The 14404-nt window shown below is 33.0% G+C and overlaps 1 protein-coding gene across 1 annotated transcript; it reads left to right on the top strand.

The window, feature by feature from the left end:
• Nucleotides 1-116: 116 nt before the first annotated feature.
• On the top strand, nt 117-5365 carry LOC133287839 (uncharacterized). Its single transcript, XM_061485523.1, has 11 exons — nt 117-184; nt 283-450; nt 587-661; nt 1418-1470; nt 2075-2225; nt 2566-2676; nt 3111-3237; nt 3366-3463; nt 4447-4585; nt 4996-5048; nt 5173-5365. Exons 1-11 carry the CDS (start codon nt 134-136, stop codon nt 5254-5256), a joined length of 1110 nt encoding a protein of 369 aa, XP_061341507.1. The 5' UTR covers nt 117-133; the 3' UTR covers nt 5257-5365.
• The last annotated feature ends 9039 nt before the right edge of the window (nt 5366-14404 follow it).

Raw genomic sequence — 14404 nt, 5'->3', positions numbered from 1 at the left:
TACGATTTACTTTCATCACTCTCTCTCTCTTTTTTTTTTTTTCGTTCAATTCGATTCGATTCAATCCTCATTGTTAATTCCTTTCTTCTTGTTTCAGTCAATGAGGTTCCGTCACACAAGTTTCATCACCAAAATGAAAATGTCCTCCGACGACCTTCCTCCTCTTCCTGAAAACCGCATCGTCGTGCGTTGACTCTTCCATCTCTCTCTCTCTCTTGTTCGCTCGATTTTCCTGATTTTGTGGAATCGGAAGTGAAAGAGTTATGATTATTATATACGTAGGTTGGGTGCGGAATGACGACGGTGGATTTCTTGGCTACTGTGGATGCATTTCCCAAACCCGATGACAAGGTCAGAACCACCTCGTTGAAGGTTCAAGGAGGTGGCAATGCTGGTAATGCTTTAACTTGTGCTGCCAGACTCGGCTTGAAACCCAAGATCATCTCCAAGGTTTTTTTTTTTTTTTTTTTTTAAATTCCTATATTTGTTTAATGTTTCAATTTTCTCATAGGCATGATCCAAACTTGATTGAGTTGCTTGTTATTTGTTTTTATTTATTTATTTATCTATTTGGTGGATTGTCTAGGTTGGAGATGATTCCCAAGGCAAGGGCATATTGAAGGAGCTAGAAGCCGATGGTGTTGATACTTCCTTTGTCGTGGTAAGGTTCAGTTTGTGTGCTGCTTGTAATCTCTTTTTTTTTAAAAAAAAAAAAAAACAATGGTTTTCCTTCGTGTTTTAGGATTTTAGATCTGTCTCTCTTGCTTTATTGCTATTCGGTTTGATTGATTGCTTTGCTCTGGAAGCATCGAGCATGCTATTCCATATTTGATAAGATGCAATTTTTTTATGTGATTGCAGCTAGATCTTCCTATTAAGATTGCGTTTTTTTTTTTTTAAGGATTTGTCAAGATTTTAATAAGCAAATGTTTGCAAAATAAATAATAAAAAAAATCATCCATTCAACATATTTACGTGTCATCCAATAAAGATTCATTTTTTTTTTTTCATTTTATTACTCGAATTTTACTATCTTTATCTGTTTGATTTGTTTATTTGATAGGCTAGAACTGATCTACATGCACTTGGAACTTGTAAGAGTTATTTCATGTTTGTATGAATAGCTAGATGCCTAGAACTGAAATGTCATCATCCCACTCATATGCCAGCCCAAACCAAATACACTCTTTTGTAGGCTCAAGAAGAACCTTCTTCCTTGAGCATACTTTATGTACTTAATATGAGCCTTTAAGATTAAAGCAAATGGGGAGATGAATATTTCATTAGTTTCTTTTTTATTTTGTAATTTGTCTATTGATAAAGAATTGTGGTGCTTGATTGTTTGCACTTCTTTCCTAACAAGTTATCACTTTCTGAGTTGAAAGTTTTTTTTTTTTTTTTTTTTTTTTTTTTTCAGGTATCCAAGGGTGGTAGTTCAACATTTTCATATGTACTAGTTGACAGTCAAACGTAAGGCAGTTGCTTGTATGTTTTGCCCCTTACTTCCCACTAAGATTAATATTAACGTCGTTTTCTTTAACAATATGAAGAAACCTGCTGATTCAAAACTCAAAATGGGCATGATAATCTTACGAAAAGTTTTTCAGAAAACACAGTTTCATGACCTTATGCCAGAGCTCTAGAGTATTTCAGCTTAGCCAGTGCCCCTTGTATTAAACATGTTCTGAGTCTGACATTATGCATAAAGGTGTATTGATCTGTTAATATTCAAGACAAAGACTTTTTCTGTTTTAAAATACTCATGTGCTTCTTTGAGAAACTTTCACCATCTCCCCATGTGTAATGTATTTCAATTCTTTTATCACATAATGACGCTTACTGGTGATTCTACTGGTTTCAGAAAGGCAGCTGGAGTCCTGAAAGTATATTTCTATTGGCAATACTTCTTTATCTACATCATTTTTTTTTTTTTTTTTTTTTAAAAATTAGGTATGATCCTTTATGGCCAAGCTTTTCCATTAAAATGGAAATACACGCTTAAATATACCTGGGCCAATCTGCCTAGGCTTTCTGTAGTTTAATTGAGTCAACTAATTATAAGTAATACTCCCAGAAAAACTCGCACTGGTATTTACACCCCTGGAGATCCTCCCATGATGCCAGATGACTTGTCTCAGTCAACGTTATTATCTGCATTTGATGAAGCAAGATTAGTTTATTTTGATGGAATGTCTACCGAAACTGCTCTATTTGTTGCAAAAGAGGTAATTGTTATCTTACTTTTGCTTGCAGTTTTTTCACTACTGCAGGATAAGTTTTTAAGGCATGAATACTGGTAAATGATAAATTACTTTAAGTTGTCAGTTGTCACTTTCAAATTTATTCATGAAGACAGGGAATTGTCCTGTAGGTGAGCTTTTTATTTTTAGTTTTTACCCAACTTGGTGAATGGGGTTTATAACATTGGGAAGGAAAGAATACTTAATTCACTTAGCTTGCATGAACATTGTCTGTCCTGGGTTCCAGGGAAGGGGTGAAATCTTGGAGTCGTTACGCATATTTTAGTTTTGAATATATTCTTAGTCATTGAATTTTCATGTACAGGCAGCTCGCAATAATGTTCCTATTTTAGTTGAGGCAGAATCTCTGAGGGAAGGAATGGATGAGCTCCTGAAGCTTGCTGACTTTGCTGTATGCTCGGCAAGGTTTCCACAGGTAATATGAGGAACTTAAAGCTTGTCTATAATCAAATTATCTTTTGGCCTGAATACATTTTAAATTGATATGGAATATGTAAATTTGGATTCTTTAGTATGTTAATAGTGGGATTTACTAGAAAATGTATCTCTTCTCGGCATCTAAGGAAGGGATACATCTGTTCAAAGTCTGTAGATTGAAAATACACTACGTGATGTTTTCAAAATGTCCTCTTATCAGCACCCAAAAAAGAATGTTCCTCATTTGACACATTCAATTTACATTTACTTTTAAACTTATGCTTTTTATGTCATGATGAGCTTGAATTTCTGTTTAGGTGGGATTCTCCTCTAATTACATATATGATATGTCCATATGCATATGCTCCTGCTTGCTTATGTCTAGTCCTCTGTGGTGTCGCTTATTTGGGATTTGTTTTGCATGAGTGTTAGGCTTGGACGCAGGCATCATCTATCCCGAGTGCAATGGTATCCACGCTTTTAAGATTGCCAAATATCAAATTTGTTGTTGTCACTTTGGGTGAAGATGGTTGTCTAATGTTGGAAAGAAGTGCAAACGGTAAGCACACCACTGGCTTTATCAGTTTTACTTTTTAATTTCTTGAAGCATTGCATAATGTTGTAAAATTATTGCTTTGAATTGCACTATTTTCTTGGAGCAAATATAAATTACAAATTTAATGCCAGAGGACGCTGACATAGAAGAAAGGGATGCAGAGAGTTTCTTAGAATTCTTATATAAAGGGAAAGACGATAGCTTGGCCGTCCCAACCTGTATATCATCGGTAAAATATTATTGAACCTAAAACTTCTACAACTTTTATTTTAATAGGAAGAGAAGATATATTCTGAAAATACAGCCTTGAGCACAAAAATATATATTTTTTAACTAAAAAACGAAGAGAAAAAAAATACAAAGAGAAAGGAGGATCTCAGCTAATTTAGATCTTGGAGGGTCATGGCTGATATAAAAGCAACTTCTTGTATTGACAATTGAGGATCTTGATTGGTTGAGTTTACCAACATTTCAAATTTCATTACTTAAGCATCATGATTTTGCATATAAGCATATCAGATACGAGCCATGCAAAAGCAAGCATGGAAGTAAGACCATATGCTTAAATATAATAATGTCTCACAAGTTACATCTTTCGGTTGTTTGGCATGAGATAAATTGGAAGGAATCATTTCACGGGTGTGTGAGATATGTTACAAATGCTTTGTACAATAAAAGTATTCTTGCCCTGTTTGGTTTTGCTCTAGATTGACATTTTCAGTAGAATAACAACCACCACCAAGCTTCCCTTTTGGTAGAGTCGGCTATTGGTTAATTGACACCAAGAATTATATCAACAGTATGTAAGTTAAAAACTTAAAGCAATTGAGTAAAACGTATTCTTTTTAAAATATTAATATCTATGATCGCAAATATATACTGAATTTGTTTAGATCCAATTTTGCAATTTAACTTCATATAGATTGTGTAGAAGTTAAATGTGTATTAATTAAGAAATGATGAGTTGAAGAATATTGAAAAATAAAAACTGAAAATGCAATAAATACATTCAAGGATTTTAATACTAATCTAATTTGACATAGTAAAGTTAAAAATATAAGTTGGGAGACAGTAACAGTAGCTTTCAGTCTTGGATTTTATATGCATTATAGATAGACATAAATTAGTCAATTCTACTTCAAATAGATAATAGTGATAAATACTATAAGATTATATTATTTTTCTTTTTATTTTTACCGGATGATTTCCCAGGTGGTGACAAAATTCAGAGCAAATGGAATAGGGACAATTTATGGTAGATTCTTTATTGGAACAGCAGAGAAGATACCAGATTCAGAGCTGATCGATACAACTGGTGCTGGGGATGCATTTATTGGAGCCATTATTTACGGTAGGTTTAGTCACTACCTGAGTAGATATTATACAAAGTGTAGGGTGTTCCATCCCGCCTTCATACTCCTCACCTCTCCCTCCCCTCCCCTCCGAGGGCCTCCCGGTGGGCTCTTCCTTGGGCCCACCCTACTGGCCACTGGCCAGGCCCTCCCAGAAACCAAGAGCAATTGTTAGAGACGCATATGGAAATTATTTGGGCGCTTGACATGGTTTAAAAGATATACTCTCCTAATATCTAATCTGAGTAAGCTTGGATTAGCAGCTATACAGAACCCAGAACTCAAAAAGTTACCAGAAATGACACGATTGCCATCTGTGTTTTTACATTTGTTTTAAGTTTTTTTCTTTGGTAAATTGGATGTTAAAGGTTTTAGGATAATTGATTATTCTCTCTGACTTTCTTTATAGCTATCTGTGCAAACATGGTACCGGAGAAGATGTTGCCATTTGCTGCTCAAGTGGTAAGTTTCCCAAAGATAAAAAGGAATGTTATTCATATTTCAGAGTGGATTTCAAACTGAAGTAAGAAAATTGAATGATGAAGTATTTTTCCTTTTGATATTAATTTCATGGTGATTGCTTCAGGCAGCTGCCAAGTGTCGAGCTTTGGGAGCTCGAACTGGTCTTCCACATCGTACAGATCCACGCTTGGCATCCTTTTTACGCTAATAAAGAAAATTGGTATTCCCATCAATAAAGCTCAACGCTCTTCCTTCTCTGCTTTTGGAATGATCATGTTTACTTTGTGGTTCTATGTACATGTCTTGTTGTAAGATGTACCCCCTATATTTTGCACAGCTCATGAGTTCAATAAGAGAGGTTATTACTTTTGGGTGATGAAATTTTTTCCTGCCACCATTTGATTTTACAGATCCTTTTGTATCTCATGCTTGAGACTCACTGGGTGGTTATTTTCCCGGTATTAGAAAGATATTCTTTACGTCGAAAAGAAGCGAGAATTTCTCATTTTAATTAAGCTCTAAGGTAGTGTTTGGTTCGGGACATCTGGAGATTTTCTTAGCAAAGTGCACGTGGGTATCTCATATGTCCACGTTTGGTTGAGGGAGAAGCTGAAATTTGTCCATCAAAGTCGCTTCCCTAGCAATCGACATCCGTGTGTAAAAATTGGATATTTGCACGGTTGAAGAAGCCCTTTTGGATGGTGGAATTGTTGAGAATACCAGACAACTCGTTTTGGGGATGAAAAGTGTGACTTATTTACCCCTCTTCTTATCCTAATGTGAGTGAGCGATGGGTACCGGTTATGCAGCAGCGCAGGATCAGGTAGCGATGAAGTGTCTGCAACACAACATGGACTTACCCTAGCTTATGTGGGCTGCTGGGAACTCGAACCGTAGAGTGATACGAGACAATGACGAAGGAAGGAGACAAGGAAGGAGACAGAGACGACACCCAAAGACGGAGACAATGACGAAGATGTGTGGATATTACCGTTTGGACAATCGTTGGTATAAAGGGCAATTTTAAAAAAGGATAGTTTTGTAATTTCCGTTACTTTCCCGTCAATATAAAATATTGAACCTAACACTTCATAAGGGGAAAGTGTTTCTCCAATAACACGAGAAAAACTTATCTTTGGTGTTTCTCTATCTATTATATATCTCCGTTAGACATTCATTTTTAAATTTTGAAGCATCAATATTTGCTACCTCTAATGTTTATACAATATTAAAGGATTTGACAGTTATTGTGACACTGTAAAATTATGGAAATAAAATAAGGATTTATTGTTTTTCGAAGATAAATTTATCTCCTATACACGTATAAAAATACGTTGGATTCATTTTATTTTATTTTCTTTTTTCTCCTTATATGGACCTATATAGACTCCGTACACTTTTATGTATGTGCAGAAGATAAATTTTATCTCTTGCGATATCAGAAAAATTAACCCGAATAACTAATAAGGAATAATCATTCGGCTACAAGAAGGAGCATTGATTCTTCTAAACATAATTGCTATCCTTTTTTTTTTATCTCCTTTTTCACTTTATTGGCATGTTATCCGCATCAAGAACATTGATTTGGTAATTTAGTTTGTTTAGACAAAATATAAATCAGGTTCTTTAATACACACTAATTTGGTATGTCAGTAACTGGGGATAATTTAAATTAGGCCCATAATCACTGACTTACAACTCGTACTCATGTATGCATTTGAATGCGTGTTCCAACATACCCTTACCTGATTGAAAATATTTCATGCGTAGTCAAATGAAAAATAAGATAGAATGAACTATGAAACCTATTATCCTTTTATTTATTTTTAATTTCTGCAATATAGTTGTTGCAAACGTCATCCTTTATCATATCCCTCTGATGTATTATTTTCCTATCAAATCTCAACCGTTTTAAATATTAAAATGTGTCCACCAATTTTGGTTTTGTTTATACTTAACTAACTGTTTAGTTCATACTATTAAACACAGCCACTTTTAGTCAAATGCAAATGGATTTATGAACTTGACGAAAATATACAAGTATATAGGCCAAGCCAACATATATTGGTTAACTTGGTAATTTTTTCGACATATACAATCCAAAAGAGAATAGAACGGACCCAGTATTTTTCTTTGGGGCGAAAAATTAATATTTCTTTCATTCTCATTATTAAAATAAGGGAAATTCATTTGTTATATTAAAGGAAGGGTTTGTCGTTTCTCCGTTCGCTGCTGATGAGAAAAGTTGCAGCAAATTATTAACACTAGGATACGCGTCCGGATCCTGGCCTAAAAAAAAAAACATATCAGGATCTGGATGCGTATCTTGATAAAAATAAATATTGTTGCATTTTTTTCCATTTGCAGTGACAGATATATAACCCTTAAAGGAATTATGAGTAGTTTTTCAACTTTTGATGGGTCCCATTATAATTTTTTCTCACACCTCTTTTTCTTTTCTCTCACCTGATTTATTGTAGTATTAGTTTATGTAGGAAGTATTAGTTTTGTCCCGTAACATGACAAAACTAATACCCTTAAAATAACCACTTAAATTTAAAAGGTAAGGATAGTAAACCTGGTTGATAAGCCTCCCAATACACAGGGAACGAAACTCTTGGCATGCCGTGGTCTTTTGAAGATTGTGAACAATAGTCAACATATATGATGCACACCAAGATAGTGTCAATGACACCAGGCAATATAAAATACCCAACAATAGATACGATAGGAGCTCTGAAAATAAGTTGAATAATCTCTTTCATGATTTGATATACTTTACTGATATTTGACATGACAGAAAGGAGTAAAGCAATAAGTAACAAACACTAAAATGTTTTTAGAGGGATTGTAAACAAATAAATTCATAGCAATGGAACTAGTTACTAGAAGATGAATTACTATTTCCACATCACTTTCTAAAAATAATAGACTCTAGAATTAGATTAAAATAAAGTCTTAAAATAAGACAAAGGAAGGTATTTTTTTGTTGTCTATAAAATGCCCAGTTCTATATATTTTTGCTTGAATAGCTGTATAAATGTTTTTCGGTTCAGTCTTTTACTTTTTGGTTTAAATTTGAATCTGCTATAAGTGAGCTTAAGTGTACATAAGATAATTCATATCTACCCAGAATTTTGCAAAAGAAGTTGTTAGTGGTGACTTGATTCAACCCCCTTCTCATGGTTTCTTTCATCATCAAAATGAAGGTAAGGGAAATCGAGTGAAGCAACGACGTAAATTTACTCTAGCTTTAGAAAACAACACTAATTGGCTTTGCATTGGTATAAATCAAATCTCATTTCACTGAGTGAGCTGAGCAGAAAAATGTAATTAGTGAAACGTACAGGAAAAGAACCTATAAGCTTGTAAATAATGCATACAACTCTATGCTTTTAAAAATACTAGATAATCATCAATTAATATAGACATGACAGATGATCGGTATCCAGAACTAAAGAGATTATAATGATTTAAATAGTAATATAGCATGTAAAAGTCTCTCCTCTTCTCATATCCTGGTTGTTTAGGAATCACCTAGAGAGATTACAACATCAAAAAATGGCTTTATGAAATTGATATTTCACATGCCAAGATTAACATGGCAGTTAAATCCAGATATAAACTATTTTAATAAGGATATTGAGAAGCAAAACAAATAGTCACATTGTTGAGGTAAAATGTTTTCCAAAAAGTTCATGAAAAACCATCTTGCCATTTTAATAGATCTTAATTGACACAGTGCAAACTGGTTGAACCCATAAGATTGTTGGAATCACTATTTATTTTGTCTCATACAATTTGATCTTACACAAACAAATACAGATTAAAAATAATCACATATTGTGGTGAATTTAAGAAGTTTACAACTTTGTGTTGAACTCATAAATGCCATACCTAACTAAGATTGAGAGAGTAAATAGGGGAAAAGAAACAGGATCAGATTTTGCGTTAAACTCATAAACTCACACAGCTAATTTTTTTTCTTTCAAATTTTGTTTGGGGGGAGGGGGCACCCTAGCCCTCTTGGATCCACCCCTGCATGATGTTGTTGAGATATATAAGTCCCACATTGATTGGATGGGCAACTAATATGGTCTTTATAAGGCCTTGGGCACTCCCACCCCTTGAGCTAGCTTTTGAGGTGGTGACCTCAAGGTTCTTAACATGGTATCAGAGCCTCACCGTCCCCCGCTTTAAAAAAGTGGAATTAAAATAAAAATAAAAAAAGCACAAAAAGGTAAACCAAAAATGGGCCTGTGCAATTTCCACGCTTCTAGCCTAAAGGACTCTTGCGTGAGGGGGCGTGTTGAGATATATAAGTCCCACATTGATTGGATGATCAACTAATATGACCTTTATAAGGCCTTGGGCACTCCCACCCCTTGAACTAGCTTTTGGGGTGGTGACCTCAAGGTTCTTAACAGATGTAACCAACTTGATTGGGAAAGCCACGGTAAAATGGATGCATGGAATACCCAGTGGCACATCCAGATTTTTTTTCGATGGAGGCAAAAGTAAATTTTTTTTATATTATAAACAAAAGTAAATACAACAAAATATGAACCTAATATAAAAAGCTTGAAAGAATTTTATTACAAGATTCAAGGTCATTCACATGGTATCAGAGCCTCACCGTCCCCCGCTTTAAAAAAGTGGAATTAAAATAAAAATAAAAAAAGCACAAAAAGGTAAACCAAAAATGGGCCCGTGCAATTTCCACGCTTCTAGCCTAAAGGACTCTTGCGTGAGGGGGCGTGTTGAGATATATAAGTCCCACATTGATTGGATGAGCAACTAATATGACCTTTATAAGGCCTTGGGCACTCCCACCCCTTGAACTAGCTTTTGGGGTGGTGACCTCAAGGTTCTTAACAGATGTAACCAACTTGATTGGGAAAGCCACGGTAAAATGGATGCATGGAATACCCAGTGGCACATCCAGATTTTTTTTCGATGGAGGCAAAAGTAAATTTTTTTTATATTATAAACAAAAGTAAATACAACAAAATATGAACCTAATATAAAAAGCTTGAAAGAATTTTATTACAAGATTCAAGGTCATTCACCTAAGTCTTGCTCTACGTGATTTCATATTGTTAAAATCTTCTATAATTGAATTTGTACTAAAATTCAAAACAATTTTTTTTTAATATATGTAATTAAAGAATCATTAAGAATTGGTTAACATTTGGACAAACAGATTGTGAAAAAATAAAATAACCTATAAACCCAATCCTTAATTTCAATAAACACATCTATTAAGTAACACGAGAATTAGGAGAGCAGCTAAACACACCCATTGTGATTGTTTGCAGTCAACAATTTTTTTTTTTGTAATTATGAATATTTAATAATTTTTATATTTTTTACAAAATCTTAAATAATAATTATTTTGATACATGAAGTTTTTTGTGCTATACAATGATTGGTTTTGTGATTTGAACAAAATAATCCAAAACATGATGTGCATTATTATTTAATATATAATGCTAAAATTTAGGTAATTTTTTTATATAAAATAAAAATATATTACTATTTATTGGTTTGTTGGCATTATAGTGAACACAAAATAAAGTAAAAAACTCAACTATATCTAGAAGTGCAGATTAACTTTGAGGAAACTAGCAAGAAGTTATATACATAAGAAAACTCTCAACTTTTGGGAGCTATCGCACACAAAAAGCTTGAAGTAGTTCAACAAGTTATGAGTTATTGTATGGTTTTAGTTATGTGGAAGGACAATTACTTGATAAGTCAAGTATTATCTAAGAGTGTTGCCAATGATATCAAGTGAGATCAAGTCTTCCAATTTTTTTCAATTATAGTCAGTACTTGGAGAATAATTTAGGTTGAGCATCTTGATGGCTCTTAAATGTCTCTTAAGGTTAATATTGATGCATATAATGCCCATGAATGATATTATTTCATTTACTAATTAAACATAACCTACTAGGCTTACAAATATTATCACATGTACGTAAACATATGACTAAAATTATCATATGTATGTACGTACACATATATATATATATATCTCGTAAATGGACTTCTCATGTTGCAGGAATGGGGAAAAATATTCCTGCAGAGATATCGCAAATCATGCTTTCTTTTATTTTTATTGTGTGGGCCCCCACATGTATGTTTCACCAGGAAAGTTAATTACTTGTCCTACTGCATGAGAAGTAATTAAACCTATATATATATATATATATATATATATATATATATATGGGTTTTATAAGAGTTATGTTGTAGGAAAAATGATTGTGTAATGTTATAGAGATTCGTTTTGCGTGCCTTAATTTTTTATTTATTTTTTTGTTTTAAAAAGTGTGGGCCCCACAAAATGTTGTGAGTGTAGGAAAGTTTGCTGTGTTATGTTAAAGGATAAAACAAAAACCCTATATATATATATATATATATATATATATATATATATATATATATATATATATATCTCGTTTATCAAGTTGCTTGAGATAACTGGCTACTAAATCATAACCGTGCAAAGATGGACCAATGGTGATAAAGGAAGAGAGAAAAAAAAGAATCATAGTCATTCAAAGGTGAATCAATTAATATAAGAAAATAAATAAACAAAACGACATAATTTTTTGGTGTACGAAGATAAATATATCTCAAACTGTTTGAGAAATATTTCTCTATATATATATATATATTTACAAAGGCCCAACCACAATGAGAAAATCCCACCAAACTTGGTAAAATATTGTGTGTTGGGTCTCTGCATAGTCCAAGTAAAAATTAAATGCAATTAATATTAAATAAATACTAAACCAAGTGTAGAGTCGTAACTGTCAATCTGTCATCATAAGAAGAATGTACACATCAAACCATGATAAAAATTATAAAATGCAATATTAATTTTTGAAGAAGGATCTGTTTACAAATTTTTTTTTTACAAATTACACTAAATATGACCGATCATACATTCTTGATTAGTGTATAACCGGTCAGACATAATGAAGTTTGTAAATCATTTCCCTTAATTTTTTTACACCAATATTACTCCTTTGTTTTCTTCTTCTTATTATTTGATATTGTTCAAATAATAATGAAAATGATTTACGAAATATACGAAGATTCGTTCTCCGTTTTATAAATATTTTAATTCAGATCTCGCTTTTTCAATCTCTATTTACATTTATCCCAAATGAGTCTTTTAAGATTTACACATTCTCATTCTCATTCTCATTCGATCGCCTTCACTAACCATTATGCTTTCAAATCTTCATTATTTCATTACGTATTCAAATTTGTCTTTTCCTCCTCAATTTTACCTTTGTCATATCTATTCAGGTATTCAACTCCCAACTCTCAAAACTTTTTATTCTTGTTTTTAGTATTTTTTTTGAATTTTTTTAATTTAGTTTTTCAATTTTTGTAAATGCGTTAGTTGGTATATTTTTTTCGATTTTAACACATTTGTACCTTACCATACTTGATAAGATCACTTGTTTATCGTTGTTATCCTTATTCAACCAATAGAACGATACATGTGATACTAATTAATTTGTAATACATTTCCTTATTTGTTTTTTTCCTTACTGTATTTTGATTTATTTAATTAATAAAATAAGATATGTAAAGAAAGGATGAGCTAGAAAGGGAAGGAAATAAATTTTAAGGTTAATAAAAAAATAAAACGGTATTCTAAACCTATGATTTTCTCCCATTTCAACCTAATTATAGGAGAAGCAAAAATTTTGCCTCTAAGGAGAAATTGTAGAAACTGATCTCTTACTTCCCTCCTATTTATTTTTAAACTCTTATATGAGAATTAATTTTTGAGTAAATACTCTTTTTCGTCTCTAGCAATTTTTACGAGGCACATTTTAGTCCCTAACAATAAAAAAGGCTCATTTTAGTCTCAAATATTTGAAAAAAAGGGCCACGTTTGTCCTTTCGTTAGTTGGCATCTGACGGCCCAACTAACGGAGTACACGTGGACCGTTACTTTGCTGAGTCACCGTTAAGTATGCTAGCGAGGAAGTAATACGATGCCGTTTTGAACATGCCTCATGTCTTGTAGGAGTTTTGAACAACCGAATGTCCTATTTGGTCCCTGACAAATTTATCGAGGCCCTATTTGGTCCTTAACACTAAAAAATTACCATTGCAGCAAACCTTTCAAACCATCGTTACAACAAATGTAGTTTATTTATAATCAATGTTGAATATATTATTTCAAACCACCGTTAACTTTGCTCGTGTTGGATGTTTATTCTTTGGGTTTGTGGTGTTTCAGCTAATGTAGTTTATTTATAATCAATGTTGAATATATTATTTTATATTACTCGGGTAGTTAAAATTTTGTAGATACCATTTTGCAATAGGACATATGAACTACAGTGGAAGAACTATAATTCCAACTGTCTTTTCAAATGTTTTAAAATAGGGCTTTAAACTTCTGCAGTGACAGCATGGGTTCCTCTTCGGCCAATGACACAAAAATGGTGGGCTCCATCAATAATTAAAAAATGGTTTTATTAGTCTCTTTTTACATAAGATAATTATCTTATGTTATAGAGATAAAATGGATGAGTCCCACCATTAAAAGAGAAAAAAAAAAAATGAAGTACGAAAATCGAAGTGAGAGAACATGAGAGAAATTATCTTACGTGAGAGGAGAGTTATATTTCTCATTAAAAAAAAATGAAACAAATTTTGTTGCGAAAATCGAACTGACACCGATGGAAGAAGAAGACTTCTGCGGCAACAGGAGAAGTGTTTTCCCCTTTAAAATATCACTGATCCGTTTCTAATAATGGGGTGTCTACTGATACTGATGCTTTCAACCACATGGTCTATTAAATCCATGTTGCGACTTCGGTCTAAGGCAGATTATGGAATTTTGCATTCTACTTGAGCCATTTTTGTTATGGCTATCTAAAAAGCAAATGCTACAATTTTTAATAAGAAACTAGAAATTATGTTTTATTGCTTTTTCTACTGTGCATATGTGGGGTCATATTTCTATTACTTCTGTGGAACTTAAAAAGAGAATTTGACTTCTGTGGGGCTTAAAGAGAGAATTTGACTTCTGTGGGGCTTAAAGAGAGAATTTGATTTTTCCTTTCTTTGAGTGCTTATGAGTTTTATTCTAGTTGCTTGATTATCCATCCATAAATTTCATTAGAGGGAATAGCGTTCTGTTTATACTTGGTAGGTAAAGCTAGGCCGTGCATGGACCAGATCGGATCAAGTTTTCGACTTAACTCAACTTGGTTTTTGTAGGTCAGGTATTTTGATTCGGCCAACTTTAATTTGATCTAAGTCAGGTCTGATTTGGTTTGGATTTTTTTGAACTAGTTCAGAACCGGGTCGGATCT

Source organism: Gastrolobium bilobum, unplaced genomic scaffold (genome assembly GCF_033153095.1).
Source record: "Gastrolobium bilobum isolate Gb01-03AN ecotype WA unplaced genomic scaffold, APGP_CSIRO_Gbil_v1 utg7986, whole genome shotgun sequence".
In the NCBI taxonomy this organism is placed as follows: domain Eukaryota; kingdom Viridiplantae; phylum Streptophyta; class Magnoliopsida; order Fabales; family Fabaceae; genus Gastrolobium; species Gastrolobium bilobum.
The sequence above is the reverse complement of the archived record's forward strand: the minus strand, read 5'-3'. Positions and strand labels throughout refer to the sequence as shown.

Bases quoted from the DNA above. Each gene is read 5' to 3' on its own strand.
- LOC133287839 (XM_061485523.1), top strand. From the start codon at position 134: ATGAAAATGTCCTCCGACGACCTTCCTCCTCTTCCTGAAAACCGCATC. The intron at 185-282 runs GTGCGTTGACTC...TTATATACGTAG, and splicing joins TTCCTGAAAACCGCATCGTC to GTTGGGTGCGGAATGACGAC. The intron at 2,677-3,110 runs GTAATATGAGGA...CATGAGTGTTAG, and splicing joins GCTCGGCAAGGTTTCCACAG to GCTTGGACGCAGGCATCATC.